This window comes from Entelurus aequoreus, linkage group LG17, assembly GCF_033978785.1.
Source record: "Entelurus aequoreus isolate RoL-2023_Sb linkage group LG17, RoL_Eaeq_v1.1, whole genome shotgun sequence".
NCBI lineage: Eukaryota > Metazoa > Chordata > Actinopteri > Syngnathiformes > Syngnathidae > Entelurus > Entelurus aequoreus.
The window spans coordinates 34220550-34243307 of NC_084747.1; the positions used below are offsets into that span (position 1 = coordinate 34220550).

Sequence of the window (22758 nt, forward strand, 5' to 3'; positions counted from 1 at the left end):
CACAGATTCTCTGCTCCGTCTCTACAAAAATGCCTCGAAGCATCAAAGTTCAGCATGCGCCTACTGCGATGGACAACAGCTATGTTGGGGGGGTCCTACTGTGTGATTACACATGTCTGCCTTAGAAATTCAATGCATAGCATATTGCTGAGTCACTTTGCTATTTAACAAGAGTTCAGAAATAAGAATCTAACAGACTTTCTTTCATGGCGACATGTCTTCAGACTGATCAGTTTGTTGAATCATCGGTGAAGTTTGTGACGTAGACATTGGGAATCAAAAACCCAGACAATAGTAGTATTATGTTGGATAAGATACTAAATTGCAACCATTGTCGTCTGGATACTGGATATGTGCAGTAAGTTACACCCTTCCCGATGGAGAACACCAACAGCAAAAAACTGTAGGATTGGGCATGGTGGAAAAGTGGTTATGACTGCAGCCTCACAGTTTCAAGACCTTTGTTAGATTCCAGTGTGGACCTTGTAGGTTCTCCCCATATCCAGCTCTGCACCCAGCCTGGGTTACGAACACAAGTCCACAAATCCCCAATTGTTGCAGAGCAACGCAAGCTAAGGGCTGTCAACGCATTGTCCAGCACACCTCTTAAGGCGTTGGGAAGTACTGTGTTATACAATATAGTGCTGGCTGGCATTAGTTATATTAAGTACTTCCAACACAAACAAAACACTAAAAAGGCCGTAGCGAATTTGCTTGAGTAAGGCAGTTCGGAATTTTTGGAAGTACGCCTCTAGAATCGCACAGAAATCCAAAGTTTCGGGCGGCCAGAGGCATCAGCGACATAACAGTAGACATGTAATTTATTTGCTTGTGCCTTTCATACAGAACCCAGAAAACTGGTAAACCACTGTGTCTGCGTACGCATTCATACAGCGACATGTGACACATACAATACAATCAATCAGACAGCAGCGATTGCAATTGTAAATGTTCAAACCCTGTCCTGGCCAGAAAAATTATCCCAAATGTGTGGCTTTAATCGGTAGCGTGAAATGGCGTCGACATTTGAACCTATGATTTAATAATATATACTGTGATTAACTACTGAATGTTGAAACCTAAAAATGAATTGCCATGGACAGTAATAAAGATTTAACGATGGCGATAGTTTGACCCAAAACATATTATTTAGATTTTCATTATAGTCAAACAAAAAAAAACCTACTTGGAATCCTAACTAATCGTAGAGCCAACCAGCGTCTTGTCATTGATTGAGTTTTGAAATATTTCACTCCTTTGTTAATGTTTCGGCAAATTTGTCACTAGGGATGATGCTCGAAACCGATTTTCCCGGTTGTTCGATAAGAAAAGAACCGAGTCCTCGGACTCGAATCCCTTTTTGAGAACCGGTACCCGTTATCGAGACCACTATAGTAAAGAAAAAGAGTTGGTTCTTTATTTGAATCCCTGGGAACGAATCCCAAATTGTAGACCCTTACTGACACCTTGTGGCGATATGAAAATACTACGCGTCATTAGTCTGGCTACTTCCGGGTTGGCAAGTCAGTTCAGTTTATGAGACAATTGAGAAGTAGACAAGTTATGTTAGCTCTTACAAGCCTTGGAAAAGATAAGTCTGTAGGTAAACCGTTTAACTAGTTTATGTAACTCAATATTAAGGTGGAACGTGGTTAAATTTAAAACTACGATGTTTATTGAAAAATGATTTTTGTGCACTGTTTCGATGGATGATTTAAAAACTTAAAATGGCTGCCAGTCGTATATTTCCACCATCGAAATAGTTTCAACACTCAGAAGTATTTGTTTGATGATAGTACTGTATATTTGTGTGAGGCTAATATTTACATATTGTGTATTAAATTTGAGTATGTTAATTGAATCACATAGCTTATACATTTGTCATTGTGTGTATTTCAGTTTAAAAATTAAAAAAAAATAACAGTCCAGTGCAAGATAAAAGTAAAGATAGGAAAAGACAAAGCAAGATCAACAACAATAAAGAGCCTAAATGGATTAATCTGCTTTGGAACTTTATTAGACGTCTTGGATTGTTTGTTAGCTGTCTGCCTGTGTGTGTAGTTAGTATGTTCCAATAGCAGCAACTTTTTGGGGAGCTGTATTATTTTCAGTTTTGTGCCCAAGGGACTGATTTTATTTAACACTATGTTATTATTTATACACCTATAGTGATCACAGAGACAGGTTGTTTTTGTGTTACTGTATATACAGTATTTGTTTTTCTGAAAAATCCCACTTAATATACTTTGGGTAACAACAGTCAATATAAATATATTTTTTTTAGGGGGGTAACAGTCAATATTTATTTATTTATTTTATTTTATTTTTTTCTAATAAAATAAAATTGAGCTTTTGTTAAACCAAATATTGTGTTTTTTTTTCCATATAAAACAACCTATCTGGATTTGATAAGAGAATCGATAAGGAATCGGTTCGATAAGAGGATTCGATAATAGGCTCAAACTCGATAATTTCTTATCAAACATCATCCCTATTTGTCACCTTAATATTCCAGTAATAAATGGCATCAACCGAGCTGCTCTCAATAGCCTGAAGGCTCTCCAATTAATTGCTCCTCAGACTATGACATGCAAAACCAGCACTTATAGAATATTTCATAGGTGCTGCTTCATTGACTTTAAATGCCCATTAACCATGCTCAATTGCATTGTCACAAGCAATTGTCTTATCTACTAAAAAGCAGCCATAAAATTGAGAGTAATACGTGCGAGCTATCAGCCGAGCCCTATAGCTTTGTGTTAATTTTCAATTTAGATGCTGCGTATGAATATAAAAGAAGCTCTGAATGGTGGCTAAGACAAAAAAGGTTAAGCATCTGCAAATCAAAAGGGCAGCAGGACTGTTTTTATTGGAGGTGTAAATGTTGACCCAGTGCACATCGCCACAAGGCACACACTTTTAGCAGTAATAAAGGTCAGTCCGCCATCGTGTTGGTGGGCTGCTGTTTTGATAATTGTGTTAAAGAATGAGCGCATACATAGAACAACTCATATTATTTTTAAAGCATTTATATCAGCTAGATGCTTTCCTAGACAGACAACCTACCTGTTGTAGGGAGTGGAGAAGGTCGCCATCACAACGTCCCTCCCGTTGATGTGAATGACGTCCGTCACAGCCTGCAGGATGTTAAAATAAAAGTGCGAGTCGCCTGGTATGGAGCAGTTCAGTCGGGACTTGAGGAACGACGTCCATTGCTTCTCCAGGACACGAGGTGAGCCACCTCGGTCGTTCTTACAAACCCTCGCCACCCGAGGAAACACCACCTGGCCACAACATCAAGTGTCAGCTCCTTTGCAATGGTTTGAAACTGAATGTTCTTAAAAAAAAATGATTTGGTGGGTTTTTAGCAAAATTATTTTCAAAATAATCTTGATTTAGGTGGATTTCCAAACATGTTTGGAACCATATGTACCATATGTCCAGGCAAGAAATCTGCGTTCAAAGAACTCCGGCTTATTAGTGATTCCCAGAGCCCACAAAAAGTCTGCGGGCTATAGAGCGTTTTTTATTCAGGCTCCAGTACTATGGAATGCCCTCACAGTAACAGTTAGAGATGCTACCTCAGTAGAAGCATTTAAGTCCCATCTTAAAAGTAATTTGTATACTCTAGCCTTTAAATAGACCCCCTTTTTAGACCAGTTGATCTGCCGTTTCTTTTATTTTATGCTCTGCCCCCCTCTCCCTTGTGGAGGGAAGTGGGGGCACAGGTCCGGTGGCCATGGATGAAGTGCTGGCTGTCCAGAGTCGGGACCCGGGGTGGACCGCTCCCCAATGCATCGGTTGGGGACATCTCTGCGCTGCTGACCTGTCTCCGCTCGGGATGGTCTCCTGCTGGCCCCACTATGGACTGGACTCTCACTTTTATGTTAGATCCACTATGGACTGGACTTTCACAATATTATGCTAGACCCACTCGACGTCCATTGCACTGGTCTCCCCTAGAGGGGGGGAAACCTCTCCAAGGTTTCTCATTGTCATCCCACTGGGTTGAGTTTTTCCTTGCCCTGATGTGGGCTCTGAACCGAGGATGTCGTTGTGGCTTGTGCAGCCCTTTGAGACACTTGTGATTTATAAACATTGATTGGTCATGAGCTCTGGGTCATGACCGAAAGGACAAGATCACGGGTACAAGCGGCCGAAATGAGTTTCCTCCGCCGGGTGGCGGGGCTCTCCCTTAGAGATAGGGTGAGAAGCTCTGTCATCCGGGGGGAGCTCAAAGTAAAGCCGCTGCTCCTCCACATCGAGAGGAGCCAGATGAGGTGGTTCGGGCATCTGGTCAGGATGCCACCCGAACTCCTCCATAGGGAGGAGGCCACGGGGAAGACCCAGGACACGTTGGGAAGACTATCTCTCCCGGCTGGCCTGGGAACGCCTCGGGATCCCTCGGGAGGAGCTGGACGAAGTGGCTGGGGAGAGGGAAGTCTGGGCTTCCCTGCTTAGGCTGCGGCCCCGCGACCCGACCTCGGATAAGCGGAAGAAGATGGATGGATGGATGGATGATTGATTGATTGATGTTTGACTGTAAAGAACACAGCTATTGGATAGTTCGTTTGCTGCAATCAGTTAGGCTAATAGTGGGATTACAAAGGCTGACAATGAGCTTGATGCTAACCATTCTGTGTGGGGTATTACATTAGCATAAGATTAGCATACCATATTTTGAGAGCTATTATGTCAACCAATAGCAAGCTTGATGCTCTCCATTAGGTACGATGTTACGCCAACAGATAGTTCGCCTGGTGCTACAGCTATGTCGTGTGGAATGTTAAACCTGCAAATAATTTGGTTGGATAGTTAGCATGTCGCTCGCAGTTGTTTTTGGGATAAAATACCACCAGATAGGTAGCTTGGTGCTAACTGCTACAACCTGCGGGAAATTTTACACTTGGCGATAGTTAACTATGTGTGGGATTTTACACCAGTTAACAATTTTTTTTTAAACCCTCATTTACACTCAAAAGTTACATTGAGTTTAAGAATCTTTTTTTTCAGGGGAATTAGACAAGGGAGTGCGACAAACTTTCATACACCAATGGGGCTGGCACTGAGAGGAAGTTAGGTGTCTAAGTGTCTTGCCCAATGACACAACAACGAGGATGGTGGAAACTGGAATCGTAACAAGAACCCTAAAGTCAAATGATACAGTAACATGTTGCTAACCACTATTCAGTGTATATTGCACAACAACATTTTGACTAGCTTTTCTAATATTGAAATGCCAATTTTTGGAAGAAGACACAATCACTTTACGAAAGAAAAGAAAACAAATATTTTTCAAAAATTCCTGAACACATGTAGAAACAATGTCTCGATGACTCACCTGCCTCATTCATCTCATCACCAGACAAACACAAGCGGAAACAAACACGCACACACACACACACACACACACACACACACACACATACTGGTTATCATTTGGAATGGGGACCAAGTTTTTGATCATCACTTGTGGGGACCACCCTTTCTACAGGTTGTGGAAGCAGAAAAAAAAATGCACCGGTAGGTAAAATGGCCACTGCCCAGTTAGCTCATACACGTTTTTAAATCTCTGGATTGATTAAGTAACATGCTGATCATTCTTACTGGGGACCCTGGGGAAAAAGAGTTAATATGGTTCATGGGGACCAAATTTTAATAATTTTGCATAATTCACACAAATTTGTATGTGACTACTGAGGACCTTTTTTTTTTTTAAAGTTAAAATGAAATATGACATGATCCTCAGAATACAGCACTACAGCTGTCGTCTTATAGGAAGTTTCACCACTTAAATGTTAAAGCAAATCCTGCATCTTCTGTGACATTAATGAAAACTGCTATTTAGCAGTAATGAAGTTGTCTGCAACTCCAACTATTTATTATTTAAAAAGGTTTCCCTTTAGGGGACGTGTTTTTTTTGTCCCCATACCATCAGAGGTCCCCGAAAGGTGACTGTGTAAACCGAGCGATGTCCCCATTAAGTAAGCATTGCCAGAACACACACACCTACACACAAACACACACACACACCTACACACACACACACAGAAAATAATGCAATCAGAGTGAGCACAGGGGTGTCAAACTCATTTTGGATCGGGGGCCACATGCAGAAACATCTACTGGTAAAATTATTGGTAAAATCCTGGCACGATAACTTAAAATTAAAGACAACTCCAGATCGTTTTCTTTGTTTAAAAATAGAACAAGCACATTCTGAAAATGGACAAATCATAATGTTGTTGTTGTTTTTTTTACACCAATATGTTGTGGTTAATAGTTATTTATACTTTCTGAATAAATTATGTGATAATGTTCATCATTCAACTCATTGATGTTAATTTTCAATCTATCAAGATAAAAAAAAAAATTCAACAAGATGTTATTTATGTAGTTTGCTCATTTTCCTCGACTGGTGCACTAATATGTGTGTTTTTTTTTTTACATATGTAGGATAATCTACAAAGATACAAATAATTGATACTGCGACATCTAGTGGACACATTTAGAACAGCAGTTTCTTTCATTCAAAAAATGTTATAATTAGCAAACTCATCCCGCCAGATCAGGCATTTGACACCCCAGATTTAAACAAACAGACACGCATGCACGTGCACACACATTATTATGACAACCTTCTTTTAACGCATTCACACTGCTTCACATATTTACAGAGAGAGAGGGAGAGCGTATCAATATTACAGAAATAAAATGACAAAGAACAGGTTGCATTGTCGGAAAAAAAATGTCATGCACCTGCTTATTGGTAAGTTATCTGTGCAAATACCTATATTTTACCCTTCAGATCAATCCTTGATGTTAAAACAAACACACCACTGTGGTGGCTATATCCATTTGCCTCAGGTGAAGTCTTTTCACACACCGATGAAGGCCAATCTGGTGTTTAATAACCACACGTTATCTGTCAGTAAATGTTAAATTGCTCGGTTCTTTCCTCCACATGCACAATTATAGTGAGAGCTGTGATCAGTATTCACGCTTTGCACAGCTCACGCCCGTCACTCCTGGCAGGGAATCCATTATTCGAGAGTTCTCATCTCCTCTTACACTCGTTCTTATTTGTTCTGAATATATATGTGGGGGTTTTTTTAAGCATAATACGCTAGACACATTTTCCATTTTCGTCTACCTGGTTTCCAATTTAACTTTTCAAAAAGCTGAATTGAAAAGATTAAACATAAGAAGTCTTTGTCGCCGTCCCCCTGGTGCAAAACCTATTCTCAATTCTCATACCAGAAGATGGGAGCAGCATGGTACGGATGCAGATTTATGTTTAGACTCTGAGAATGGGATCTCCACATTTTTAAGGATCTATTTTAAAGTCTTTCATCCTGTCCAGTGTTGATTGTTATTGAAAAATGATTGGCCTCATTCCAGGTGATACACCCACATCCTGTTAGTTTTTTCGTGTACTTCCTGTCTATTGGACACCTCTGATAACAGAAAAACAACAGCATTATTTACCTTTCCCATTGTGTTGTACTCCATAGCAATCTCCCTGAAGAAGAAATAGATAAAGTCTCCGTAATTGACTGCTTGGACAAAGTAGGGCTCTGAGAAGACAAAAAAGTGACACAAATTGATGCAGCAAAGATATTTTTTCACAATAAACAACAGGCCTGTCTGTCATCATATGCAGAAAAAGTAGGAGCCTGCGGTGCCTCATTCATCACATCACGGGAAACATTTGCATGCAAGAAACGAGGTACTTCTCTATTGAGATTTGACAAGCTGGACTGGAATGTGTGGTTTTTTTTGCCCTGCAGTGCACCAATTTCCTGTCTACATATGCCCTGCCAGCGCAGCAGCAGGTTGGCAAAAAACATTAGCATAAGTGATGCACCCCTTCATACATAAAACACAACACACACAAAATAACACAGATGCAAACATGTGGTGAGGCATGCGTAACGGGAGCGTGTTTGTTTCCTAGCCTGTCAACTTTGCTCTGTATAATAAGAAAGGCTAGATTGGATAGATAATTGACGTTGAAGCAAAATATTGATTTACAGTAAAAACTCTTAACTAGGGATGTAAATGTTAATGCATTAACACATGTGATTAATAAAAAAAATATATTTCGTTACCAAACTCTGACGGAACTTCAGATAAAAGGTAATTAGTAGGGATGTTCGATAATGGCTTTTTTGCCGACATCCGATATTCCGATATTGTCCAACTCTTAATTACCGATACCGATATCAACCGATACCGATATATACAGTCGTGGAATTAACACATTATTATGCCTAATTTGGACAACAAGGTATGGTGAAGATAAGGTCCTTTTTTAAAAAATTAATAAAATAAAATAAGATAAATAAATTAAAAACATTTTCTTGAATAAAAAATAAAGTAAAACAATATAAAAACAGTTATATAGAAACTAGTAATTAATGAAGATGAGTAAAATTAACTGTTAAAGGTTAGTACTATTAGTGGACCAGCAGCACGCACAATCATGTGTGCTTTCGGACTGTATCCCTTGCAGACTGTATTGATCTATATTGATATATAATGTAGGAACCAGAATATTAATAACAGAAAGAAACAACCCTTTTGTGTGAATGAGTGTGAATGAGTGTAAATGGGGAGGGAGGTTTTTTGGGTTGGTGCACTAATTGTAAGTGTATCTTGTGTTTTTTATGTTGATTAAAAAAAAAAAAAAAAAAAGCGATACCGATAATAAAATAAACGATACCGATAATTTCCAATATTACATTTTAAAGCATTTATCGACATCTCTAGTAATTAGTTAGTATTGCATCAACTATTTTTGTTATCATTGGTGCACATCAACTTTAACAAAGCATCTTAAAGCGAAACATGAACGTGAGGATGGTGTTGCTAGCAAACCAACAACAACAAACTATGCTGGCTGAATTCATCCGCGTATACCACAGATAAAATAAACAGTGCCTTTTTTAATGGACAACCACAGCATGTCGGACATAACCATCTGTGAAGACCAAGTGCTACAAGATGTTGTTCATGTCGCCAACTAACGTCATAGAAACTAAAGGTATACAAACTACAGTTTTTGTACAAAAAAGAGATCAGCGCTGTCATCCGAAAAGGTAAATAAGCTTGTTTTTGAAGCCCAGCAGAAAAGACAAACTATAACGAGGGAATCGAGAGACACTTTATAGACAACCGTCACTTCCGGCTTCAAAATAACAGAGCGACACGTCACATTCGGTCCAACTGCACCAACAAAATGAAAAATAGCTTACATGTGTTTAAAGAACTGGTTAAACTGAGGAAGAGTAAATGTAGATGTAAATGGTGAACCATTACATGAATATACTGTACATCTGGTCCTAGACTTTCAAAATGTGCACTTAATTCTTATTATACTTACTGTCATCAAGTTTTGAGCAAATCAATGACTTGCAGTTCAGTAAAAAACTTAAAAAAACATTCCTGTATGACAGGCATGGGCAACTATTTTGACTCAGGGGCCAAATTGGCCAGTAAAAATGTATCTGGGGGCCGATGTGTGTGTGTCTTATATACTGTATATACACAGTATACACACACAAATACTGTATATTTGATAACAACAGGATATTTCTGTGTAACTGTGACTGATAATTGTGTGACAATATTCACCAGTTGTATTCTTTTATTTAACATGACTGCAATATTTTTGCTGTTAAAATTGTCACACATTCTACTGTATGGGTGCTTGGTTGCCTTTTCAAGGAACACTTTAAACATGTGTAGGTTGTTCAGCATTGGTGAAACAAATTCCTAAAATCCCGTAGACAAGGTTAAATGCTAAACACAATAAAAACACTCACAGTATAACTGAAAGAATGCTAAAATATTACGGCAGACCACCCGCGAAAAAACGGAATGGAAATGTACAGCCTTTTCGCTGAATAAAATAATGTACATGAACATAAATAATGTGGGATTTGTAATATTAACAATGAACGATAAAACACTGAATATTAAGAACTAGGGTTGTACGGTATACCGGTATTAGTATAGTATCGCGATACTAATGAATAATTTTCGGTACTATACAGTCCCCCCCCCGCGTCGAAGTCACATAGTGTTACTTACAAGCAGACACAGTGTGTAGACAGAAAAGGGAGAACGGACGCATTTTGGCTTAAAAACTAACGATAAAGGTGAAGTTATAACACTGAAACGCCCTCAGGAAGAGGTGCTTTAAGACATGGCTAGCTAGCTAGCGGCTAACGTCCATCCGTCGTCGGCAGTGTTTTAGCAACTTCTAAATCACTAATCCTCGCCTCCATGGCGACAAATAAAGTAAGTTTCTTACAAGTATCATCCCTGCAGGACAAGGAATAACTAAACATGCTTCACTACACACCGTAGCTCACCTGCGTCACAATGTAAACAAATGCCATTGGTGGATCTACACCTAACATCCACTGTAATGATACCAAGTACAGGCACGTATCTAGTCAATACTACTATGATTACGTTGATATTTTTTGGCACCACAACATCTTCTTTAGTTTTTTTAAAATGTATATTATGTTTATAAACAAAGGAAATATGTCCCTGGACACATGAAGACTTTGAATATAAATGATAAATGATAAATGGGTTATACTTGTATAGCGCTTTTCTACCTTCAAGGTACTCAAAGCGCTTTGACAGTATTTCCACATTCACCCATTCACACACTGATGGCGGGAGCTGCCATGCAAGGCGCTAACCAGCAGCCATCAGGAGCAAGGGTGAAGTGTCTTGCCCAAGGACACAACGAACGTGACTAGGATGGTAGAAGGTGGGGATTGAACCCCAGTAACCAGCAACCCTCCGATTGCTGGCACGGCCACTCTACCAACTTCGCCACGCCGCCCCTATATGACCAATGTATGATCCTGCAACTGCTTGGTATCAAATTGATACCCAAATTTGTGGTATCATCCAAAACTAATGTAAACTATCAAACAACAGAAGAATAAGTGATTATTACATTTTAACAGAAGTGTAGATTAAACATGTTAAAAGAGAAAGTAAGCAGATATTAACAGTAAATGAACAAGTAGATTAATAATTCATTTTCTACCACTTGTCCTTAATAATGTTGACAAAATAATAGAATGAAAAATGATACAATATGTTACTGCATACGTCAGCAGACTAATTAGGAGCCTTTGTTTGTTTACTTATTACTAAAATACAAGTTGTCTAGTATGTTCACTATTTTATTTAAGTACTTAGCTGCAATAAGAAACATATGTTTAATGTACCCCAAGATTTTTTTGTTAAAATAAAGCCCATCCATCCATCCATCCATCTTCCTCCACTTATCCGAGGTCGGGTCGCGGGGGCAGCAGCCTAAGCAGGGAAGCCCAGACTTCCCTCTCCCCAGCCACTTCTTCCAGCTCTTCCCGGGGGATCCCAAGGCGTTCCCAGGCCAACCGGGAGACATAGTCTTCCCAACGTGTCCTGGGTCTTCCCCGTGGCCTCTTACCGGTCGGACGTGCCCTAAACACCTCCCTAGGGAGGCGTTCGGGTGGCATCCTGACCAGATGCCCGAACCACCTCATCTGGCTCCTCTCGATGTGGAGGAGCAGTGGCTTTACTTTGAGCTCCTCCCGGATGACAGAGCTTCTCACCCTATCTCTAAGGGAGAGACCCGCCACCCGGCGGAGGAAACTCATTTCGGCCGCTTGTACCCGTGATCTTGTCCTTTCGGTCATAACCCAAAGCTCATGACCATAGGTGAGGATGGGAACGTAGATCGACCGGTAGATTGAGAGCTTTGCCTTGCGGCTCAGCTCCTTCTTCACCACAACAGACCGATACAGCGTCCACATTACTGAAGACGCCGCACCGATCCGCCTGTCGATCTCACAATCCACTCTTCCCTCACTCGTGAACAAGACTCCGAGGTACTTGAACTCCTCCACTTGGGGCAAGATCTCCTCCCCAACCCGGAGATGGCACTCCACCCTTTTCCGGGCGAGAACCATGGACTCGGACTTGGAGGTGCTGATTCTCATCCCAGTCGCTTCACATTCAGCTGCGAACCGATCCAGTGAGAGCTGAAGATCCTGGCCAGATGAAGCCATCAGGACCACATCATCTGCAAAAAGCAGAGACCTAATCCTGCAGCCACCAAACCGGATCCCCTCAACGCCTTGACTGCGCCTAGAAATTCTGTCCATAAAAGTTATGAACAGAATCGGTGACAAAGGGCAGCCTTGGCGGAGTCCAACCCTCACTGGAAACGTGTCCGACTTACTGCCGGCAATGCGGACTAAGCTCTGACACTGATCATACAGGGAGCGGACCGCCACAATCAGACAGTCCGATACCCCATACTCTCTGAGCACTCCCCACAGGACTTCCCGAGGGACACGGTCGAATGCCTTCTCCAAGTCCACAAAACACATGTAGACTGGTTGGGCAAACACCCATGCACCCTCAAGGACCCTGCCGAGAGTATAGAGCTGGTCCACAGTTCCACGACCAGGACGAAAACCACACTGTTCCTCCTGAATCCGAGGTTCGACTATCCGGCGTAGCCTCCTCTCCAGCACACCTGAATAGACCTTACCGGGAAGGCTGAGGAGTGTGAGCCCACGATAGTTAGAACACACCCTCCGGTTCCCCTTCTTAAAGAGAGGAACCACCACCCCGGTCTGCCAATCCAGAGGTACCGCCCCCGATGTCCACGCGATGCTGCAGAGTCTTGTCAACCAAGACAGCCCCACAGCATCCAGAGCCTTAAGGAACTCTGGGCGGATCTCATCCACCCCCGGGGCCTTGCCACCGAGGAGATTTTTAACTACCTCAGCAACTTCAGCCCCAGAAATAGGAGAGCCCACCACAGATTCCCCAGGCACTGCTTCCTCATAGGAAGACGTGTTGGTGGGATTGAGGAGGTCTTCGAAGTATTCCCTCCACCGATCCACAACATCCGCAGTCGAGGTCAGCAGAACACCATCCTCACCATACACGGTGTTGATAGTGCACTGCTTCCCCTTCCTGAGGCGGCGGATGGTGGTCCAGAATCGCTTCGAAGCCGTCCGGAAGTCGTTTTCCATGGCTTCCCCGAACTCCTCCCATGTCCGAGTTTTTGCCTCTGCGACCGCTGAAGCCGCACACCGCTTGGCCTGTCGGTACCTGTCCGCTGCCTCAGGAGTCCTATGAGCCAAAAGAACCCGATAGGACTCCTTATTCAGCTTGACGGCATCCCTCACCGCCGGTGTCCACCAACGGGTTCTAGAATTTCCGCCACGACAGGCACCAACTACCTTGCGGCCACAGCTCCAATCAGCCGCCTCGACAATAGAGGTGCGGAACATGGTCCACTCGGACTCAATGTCCAGCACCTCCCTCGTGACATGTTCAAAGTTCTTCCGGAGGTGGGAATTGAAACTCTCTCTGACAGGAGACTCTGCCAGACGTTCCCAGCAAACCCTCACAATGCGTTTGGTCTGCTTCCGTGTCCCTCCCTGACACTCACGTCTTAGACTGGCCGCTATAAACAAACCCTGCCTACTCTGCAACTTGCCTTGTCCGCTTGCAGCTGTTGAGACGTAGATCACCGTAATAACCCGTATATCACTCAAAAGCACAGATTCCAACCATTGGAATGCTCTCTATAGTTCAAGACTTAGGGCCATTTGAAAAATGCACTGTACGTCATATTGGTGGCTACAGTATCGATGGTAAAGGTTTCAAAAATAATTATTTGGAGACGTCCGGCGGGCCGTGTTGAAAAACTTAACGGGCCGTAATTTGCCCATGCCTGCTGTATGACAGTCTGACTACCAATTTGCATTTGTATCCAAATATTGGGGTATTTTCTTAAGCCCATTTTATTTATGGAAGCAAATAATAACCTGTGATTACTGCACCACGACTGGTTCTCGCACCAGTACCTGCACCACGACTGGTTCTCGCACCAGTACCTGCACCACGACTGGTTCTCGCACCAGCACCTGCTCCTCGGCTGGTTCTCGCACCAGCACCTGCTCCTCGGCTGGTTCTCGCACCAGCACCAGCTCCTCGGCTGGTTCTCGCACCAGCACCAGCTCCTCGGCTGGTTCTCGCACCAGCACCAACTCCTCGGCTGGTTCTCGCACCAGCACCGCCTCCTGCTCCTGCTGCCACGGCAACGACGACGCCGCCTCCTGCTTCCACGGCGACGACGCCTCCTCCTGCTTCCACGGCGACGACGACGCCTACCGCTTCCACGGCGACGTCTGCTCTCTCCTCGTCTCTGGTGGGCCTTCCCAGGGCGCCGCCACCTTCCTCGCCCTTGTCGTCTCTGCGACCTCGAATGGTCCGGCTGCGCAAGCGGAAAGCAGGGCCCCGCATGCAGCCCTCGAGGTCAGTGAAGGGACGCCAGTGGCGCAAACAGCAGCGACACCCAAGACTTTGTTGCAGGACTCAGAGGCTGCTGAACTTCTGGCGCCACTCACGCCCACCTTCTCGGCGGCCACGAATGTGGCCTTTCCGTGGTCGCCCGCCTCGCCAGCGGCGGCAGCATTCCATTCGCCGCCGCCACCTGACCCTTCCCCGGTGGATTCGGGGACACGTGGCCTGGCGACCCACCACCAAGTCCTCCCTCCGCCCGCCCTTGAATCGTGAACTATTGCTTGTTTTTTTGGGTTCCAGTTGTTTTTTTCAAGGGACATCTGGAATCTGTCCTTTTAGGGGGGGTACTGTTAGGATCCACTGCTCGGATTACAGTTTGTTGACTTTTTAGTGTCACGTGTGTTTTCAGCACCTTGTGTTTGTTTCTGTTGCCATGACGGCAGATTGTGCTCACCTGCCTCTGGTTAGCGTTCGGGACGCGCACCTGTTGCCCGAGCGCTAATCAGAGGGCTATTTAGTCTTTGCCCGGGCCTCACTCGGTCTGGCTTGCTAATTTGCTTTTATGCAACAGCTAACGACTTCTTCGATTCCTGCTAGCTTTCATGCTATATTATTTTTGCTTGCTAGCTCCCATGCTAGTCCCTTTGTTTTTGTCTTTTGTGCTATGTACACGTCTTTGTTTTTCCCTGCTATGATTTATTTGCTTAAATAAATCATTTTCCTACCTGCACGCTGTGTCCGAAGCCGTCTGAATTCCTGGGAGAACAACCTCGCACACCACGATGCGACCAGGTCGTTACAGGAATAAACTACAATCGAATCTTCAACTTCAAAACCTTGTTACATTAAATGAGTTCAAAGCTTCTGTGAAAGGATTGCAGTCTACTTTTTCTGTATGCACATGTGTTATGTGAGCAAGTTTTAATGTTGTAAATTTGATGTTTTATGTGTTGTTTACTGTTTTTAATGTAACCTTGCTGCTGCCCTCTTGGCCAGGTCTCCCTTGGAAAAGAGATCTTTGATCTCAATGGGATTTCACCTGGTTAAATAACGGCTAAATAAAATAAAACATTTAAGACGCAAAATAAAATGTGACCATTCTCTTTCAAAAATGATTGCAGTCTGTCAAGCTCCACCCCTTGAAAAGAAAAATAATCCTGCTTATATCTAAGTGAATTGAGCTGTAGTGCCTTGTTGAAACAGGTTCGAACTGTGTGTGCGTGTGTCGTACGGACTCACCTTTTAGCCACTTGGAGTCATGTTTAACAGTCCGCAGAGTCGGGCTGTCTCCAAGGCTACGATAGATGACCGCATCAATGGCCAGAAAGTCAGTGACCGTGGCCGAGTACAGCCTGCCATCTGGAGAGAGGGGACGCAGAGATGGATAGAGAGAATTAAACAAATGAGAAAAGAATGGACGGGGGGAAAAAAAACAGCAACAAGACTGTGAAGTGACATACACAAGAAACATAAACAAGATATTTCTTCAACAAACAACCTTTGCACTCTCTTCAACCTGTTGCACATTTGTAATTCCCTCACTAGCTACTTGAAAGTGCACATACACACACACATTTACAGACACCTCAGCACCAACGTGACCCCGGTCCACCTCAGCTACAACCACAGTGGAAACTCAAACTACATAATTGAAAGGGTGGCTGGGATAGGAGCCCTCTCCATTACTCAGAGCTTCCAGCTCGCTGCTACGCATTAGCCGGTCAAGCTGGGCCGCCTCTGCTGGAAGCTCACAGGGACAGCTCATCAATAGCACCATTAATCAGTTGGCGGCAAACATGAAAAAGGGAGCGAATGTCTTTTGCAGCCTGCGGGTCAGGCCGCATCGGAGGAATTGCAAAGCAATGGGACGAAAAACTCATCGACGAACTGGGGAGATATATCCATTTGTGACTTGTTCACAAATATGGATTTTCACAACATGGAAATGTCGAAGACATTGACGGAAGACAACAATTTAAGTTCTCCTAAACTGTCTTGATGGGGCTTTCATGAGACGTTTTGTATTATAATGGAACCTCTGACTGTAAAAGCTGTTAAATCTGGAGTTCAACTGGAATTTTCTGAAAAAAATCTGCCTTAAAAGTCAAATAAAAAGCATTATCATCTGCGTTCTTTGCATTTTCCCTTTTTTCTTCTGGTGTCACCATAGAGAGGCACCATTGATGGCAAAGAGAGAAAGTGTGGTGATAACCATAGACCAGACCTGGGCATTCTGCGGCCCGCGGGCCGCATCCGGCCCTTTGTGCGTCCCTGTCCGGCCCGCGTGAGGCCAATCATAAATTACAAAATAAATTTTAAAAAGTATCTATGTCGAGTGTGCAATACAACGGTGCTGCTTTTGTTTTGCAAAGCGTTATTTGTATTACTTCCGTGTGGACGTATGCGCGTGTGTGATTGTGAGTGAATGTGAACAGCTGCAATTACAAAATAAAGTTGAAAAAACATCTATGTCGTGCGCGCAATACAACTGTGCTGCTTTTATTTTGAAAAGTGTTATTTATGGGCGTATGTCCGTGTGTAACCTGTGAGTGAAGGTGCACAGCGACAAGTGATGCACGGTTTACACCCGAGACGCTAAAAAGAGAAAAGTTGATGACGAATGGCGTGTTTTCAACAAGACATGGACTGCCAAGCAACGTTCCCTGTAAGGTGCGCGCCTGCGCAATTGCGCACTGCTCAAGCGTCCTCTGCGCACAGCAAATATATGCCGCGCACCAAATCAAATCCCATCTGAATTCTAAACAAAATAAACACATTTATTCTGTGTAGTTTTGCAATGCAACTCTGAGTGACAGTGACAACAAGCGGCCCTAACGGTGTTCGTCAACACCGTTCAATTGAACACCGTTCAATTATTGTAACGTCTATCGAGATGCTTCGAGGCCAGGAATTATATCGATCACTTTATTGAGCAAAACTGTTTATATTCGGCCATAACCACACCAAAAACATGAGTAAAACACTTCTATCTCGAAAAACTAGTCATTTTCTGCCGTACAAACCAGGCCAAAACCAACTTGTCATCTGTCACCAACACGCATACCACTGGTGCGTTTATGGCCACACAAAAAGTCGGACAACTCAAACACCACACAAAGTTACACTATGACTCCTCAGTCATACGTGTGCTTATTTTACTGTCATTTATTATTAATGTTAATTTATTTATATTAATCATGGAATGCTGTTACTAGAGAAAGTTACAGGAATACACACTTCATTCTGTGCTTACATTTCATTGTGCAACATGAGGATGTTTAAGGGGAACTAAATGTGATCTCTGAAAGGGGTACAAATGATTTCCAAAGCAGTGCTTTTGGTATACAGTTAAGTTAGGTTCATCATCATCATCAGCCGTTGTCAGTCCACTGCTGGACGAAAGCCTCAGCATGTTTCTGCCATAGTGAACAATCTCTCTTGGCGTACTCTTCATGCTGGTTATTAGCCTACACCTTCCACGCTGGCTTGGTGCGGGTTGGAAGGGGTATTTTATATCAGAGATCCTTCTCCTAGACTAATTGCCTTACTGGGCTGTTGAACTTAGTCTGTCCTGTTGGTTAGGTTAAATGAAAGTATTATTATTATTATTAATAATAATAATAATTATTATTATTATTATTATTATTTATCTTACGGTATACATCAAAAATAATATTGAGCAAAATTTAATTGAAATATTGTCGATGTGGCCCTCCAGCAGTGCTCGGGTTAGTCATGCGGCCCCCGGTAAAAATTAATTGCCCACCCCTGCCATAGACTGTAAACAGAATGTAGCTGAATGCATAATGGCTAATGAAATAAAACATTAAAATGGCTAGATTAGATTAGAGCCATTATTTCTGTCAGGCATCTTTTTGGTTGTACTATATTTTTGTTAAACCTGTTGGTTTACATCTGTTTACAAAGTTAAAGGAAAACTGTACTTTTGGGGAAGTTTCGCCTATCATCCAGAATCCTTATGTGCAACAAGAATACATCTCTTTTCATTTTCTGTGTCTTCTAAATATTAAAACTAAAATAAAATGCTACTTAAAATGTTACTTAAAATTAACAATGTCAAGTTACGAAAGGTTTTATGATGGCGACAATTTGACTCTGGAAAAAACTGGCACAGAATAGATTGTGTTCAATTTTGGAGGTGTTACAGTAGTTTCATGTCTTACACTTACCAGCAAAGAGAGCTACGTTGGCATGCTTGGCATCATAAGGGCAACGGGCCATCCCGCTTATCTCCTCTCCGAGAGCTTCCAAGGTGTCCATCTGGGGGCATAAACAAGGTGAAGGTCAACAAAGGGTTGAGACAATGGTGTTGTGAAAAGCATGAGTGTCTGGAAATGGGATCCTCCTTGACGCGACACTACGTAGTGCAGGGATGTCCAAAGTGCGGCCCGGGGGCCATTTGCGGCCTGCAGGTCATTTTTTAACGGCCCCACGGCCCATTTTATAATACGATTAAAAAAATTTAAAACATAAAAAGTGGTATGAAAGACCAAACAGGTGAAATGTAACAAGAAAATGTTGCAATGTTTACTCTAATAACACAAAGCTGCCAAAATAATGAATGAAAATCAATGTTATTATGAATTATTGACCTATTCAAGGCTCCAATTACGTGACATTAAATATTGCACTTTGAGATATTTTTTGGGGAAAATGTTGCATATTTTGTGTTTGCCATATAAAAAATTGAGCTGTCTTTTTTTTTTTTTAAAGAAAGGCCTACAACGAACAAACAAAAAACATAAACAAAAATACAACTTATAATTGACGGATAGATCTGAAGTTGATCTCGAGATTATAGTGTTAAAAGTAAACAGTAAAAAAATTTATAATTTATTTTTTAACACTTTAATGAGTAGGACCCTTTTGGTTCCCCAATAATTTTTGTGTGATTTGTTTTTAAGTGTCATCGCTCAAAAAATAATAATGAATTAAAATCAATGGTGTTTTGAGTAATTGACCTTTTTAAGGCTCCAATTATTATATAATCTCAAATATTCCACTTAAAAATGTTATTGGGTGAAAATATTGCATATTTTGTGTTTTTTCCATAAAAAAACAGGGTTTTCTTTGACAAAAAGAGCATACGACTTAAATCTTTAAAAACCTTATATTGACAGACAGACCTAATGTTGATCTATGGATTTAAAACTTGAATAATAATAAAAATAATAATACTGAATAATGACACATTTTTTATATATTTTTTAACAAAACCCTTTGGGGTCCCTGGGATCAAGCCTGAGTGGAGGTCTAAATGTATTTTTTTTGTTGTTTTTAAAATAAAAAAATATCAAAATGGCCCCCGCTTGCTTTGATTTTTCAGTGTGCGGCCCTCAGTGGAAAAAGTTTGGACACCCCTGACGTAGTGTTTGTGTAATCCTGTGCCCCACACACAAAAAAAATAAAATAAAAAAAAAATGAAAGAAAAAAAAAATCCTTTGGGGACGTAAGAAAAGCAGTGAACATTGTGGCAAAAAGAAATTCCTGGCCAGGAGTCTAAGTAAAATTGTTGCGGTATCCATGTGACTGAGCTACGTCGCCATTGCGCAGTATGTGGGAAGACCATTTTTATCCCCCACATTTTTCTTTCCACCATTCTCTATCCATTATCGTTTGACTGTAGTGCATTCAAGACGAGTTCCAACAGCCGCACAGAGAGAGCTTTAATCCATTTATTGCTACGCCGCTTTGTGAAAAGCAAATTCAACAAGACAAAAAAGCAGGTGCACTCAAAGGGAATTTTTCAAGCATACTACTTTTTGAATATTTGATTATAAAAGGACTCCAAAGTGAAAGCTTTGCCCAACCAAAGCTCTCACCCAGCAGGAACAGGGTTATTTCCTCCACATATGATACGCTCTAGTTTACTGCAATGTTTTTGGTAAGTGATTGACAGTGGACCTCGAGTGGATGAAAGGTCAGTATCATCCCGCCACGGGTCGACGTGTCTTCCTCAGCATGTGTCGTCTGGTTGAAAGCAGTAATACACACTAGACGTTGAGGTCAGGAAGGCCGCCGCTAACTCGCTCTCCTCCTCGCCGTCCGCTCTTGCACGTTCTCTCGCAACAAAGAGAAGCACACATTGCCGAGGCTGAGAAGCGCTAACGCCGCCTTTTCTGGTCTCTAAACGGGTCATTTTGTTGGCTATTTCTGTCTGGGTGGAATAACGTCTCTCATCTGCCCGCTAGGAAGGTCGCACACGCAATGCTAAAGAAGGCTGTTGGAGAAATTGTTGAGGCTGATTGGGGCGAGGAAATTCCAAGAGTCTCATTCCTACGACAGGGTTCGTACTACTTTTCCATGGCCAAATTCAAACACTTTTTAATGTCTTTCAAGATTAATTTTCCAGTTTTTACAGTACCATTCAAAAGGCGAAAACCAGTGTGAAGTTAAGTGAATTATATTTATATAGCGCTTTTCTCTAGTGATTTAAAGTGCTTTTACATAGTGAAACCCAATATCTAAGTTACATTTAAACCAGTATGGGTGGCAATGGGAGCAGGTGGGTAAAGCGTCTTGCCCAAGGACACAACGGCAGTGACTAGGATGGCGGAAGCGGGGATCGAACCTGGAACCCTCAAGTTGCTGGCACGGCCACTCCACCAACCGAGCTATACCGCTATGAATCAATCCATAGCCTTCTTGTTTGAGGTCACCAAATGCTGTCCGTAGGAAAAATACGGAACATCTGCTAAAACCTAAGCCTAACATTGAACCAGCAGTAATCATTAACTGAATGGGGCATAGAAAATGAAGCAGTGTGACTATTCAATGTCATTGGTGTTTGCAAACGTGTCTCCATTTGTGTTGTTTTTCAAATTTCTTGTTCTTTTTCTTACTTACAGCACTCAATGACACCGAACAGCACGGATTGATTCACACCGTGTTTGTGCTTGTAAACTGCATAACGTGATATACCGTATTTTTCAGACTATAAGTCGCAGTTCTTTTCATAGTTTGGCCGGGGGTGCGTCTTATACTCAGGAGCGACTTATGTGTGAAATTATTAACACATTACCGTAAAATATCAAATGATATTATTCAGCTCATTCACGTAAGAGACTAGACGTATAAGATTTCATGGGATTTAGCGATTAGGAGTGACAGATTGTTTGGTAAACGTATAGCATGTTCTATATGTTATAGTTATTTGAATGACTCTTACCATAATATGTTACGTTAACATACCAGGCACGTTCTCAGTTGGTTATTTATGCGTCATATAACGTACACTTATTCAGCCTGTTATTCACTATTCTTTATTTATTTTGAATTGCCTTTCAAATGTCTATTCTTGGTGTTGGGTTGCATCAAATAAATGTCCCCAAAAAATGCGACTTATACTCCAGTGCGACTTATATATGTTTTTTTCCTTCTTTATTATGCATTTTCGGCAGGTGCGACTTATACTCCGGAGCGATTTATACTCCGGAAAATACGGTACCCTCAAAATTTCAATTTCACTCATGTATTAACAAAACTGTTCCACATTAATATAAGGATAATAAATTAAAGGAAAATATTGTGTTTGTTTCACAACACCTTTCATTAAGCATATATCTAGCCTTATAACTGTGGCTATGATAACAAATCGATTTTTAGTTGAGGGAAGTTCTTAACATTATAATTTATCATTGACAAACGCTCGCTTTTTCTAGAGATGTCCGATAATGGCTTTTTTGCCGATATCCGATATTCCGATATTGTCCAACTCTTAATTACCAATTCCGATATCAACCGATACCGATATATACAGTCATGGAATTAACACATTATTATGCCTACTTATTCGGGTGTTACCATTTAGTGGTAGGGGGGGTTTGGTGGTAGCGGGGGGTGTATATAGCGGAAGAGTTAGTGCTGCAAGGGGTTCTGGGTATTTGTTCTGTTGTTGTGTTTATGTTGTGTTACGGTGCGGATGTTCCCCCGAAATGTGTTTGTCAGTCTTGTTTGGTGTGGGTTCACAGTGTGACGCATATTTGTAACAGTGTTAAAGTTGTTTATACTATCACCCTCAGTGTGACCTGTATGGCTGTTGATCAAGTATGGTTTGCATTCACTAATGTGTGTGTAAAAGCCGCATATATTATGTGACTGGGCCGGCACGCTCTTTGTATGGAGGAAAAGTGGACGTGACGACAGGTTGTAGAGGACGCTAAAAGCAGTGTCTTTAAGGCACGACCCCAATATTGTTGTCTGGGTGGAAATCGGGAGAATGGGTGCCCCGGGAGATTTTCGGGAGGGGCACTGAAATTCGTGAGTCTCCCGGGAAAATCGGGAGGTTGAAACCGATACCGATATTTTCAGAAATTACATTTTAAAGCATTTATCGGTCGATAATATCTACTTTTTTCCTTTCATAGCTGGTAATACTTTTTCATAACATGGTCA

General features: G+C 42.0%; 1 protein-coding gene across 9 annotated transcripts in view; it reads right to left on the reverse strand.

Moving 5' to 3' along the window:
• The window catches only part of sema6a (sema domain, transmembrane domain (TM), and cytoplasmic domain, (semaphorin) 6A), a 304997-nt gene that overhangs the window by 100740 nt on the left and 181499 nt on the right, over window positions 1-22758 (reverse strand). For all 9 annotated transcript variants that reach the window (XM_062025532.1, XM_062025531.1, XM_062025533.1 and 6 more), the window contains exons 8-11: window positions 18534-18624; window positions 15583-15702; window positions 7489-7577; window positions 3067-3284 (exon numbers count right to left, since the gene is read on the reverse strand). In XM_062025532.1, the coding sequence (XP_061881516.1) occupies window positions 3067-3284; window positions 7489-7577; window positions 15583-15702; window positions 18534-18624 (518 nt within the window). The remainder of the gene's footprint in view (window positions 1-3066; window positions 3285-7488; window positions 7578-15582; window positions 15703-18533; window positions 18625-22758) is intronic.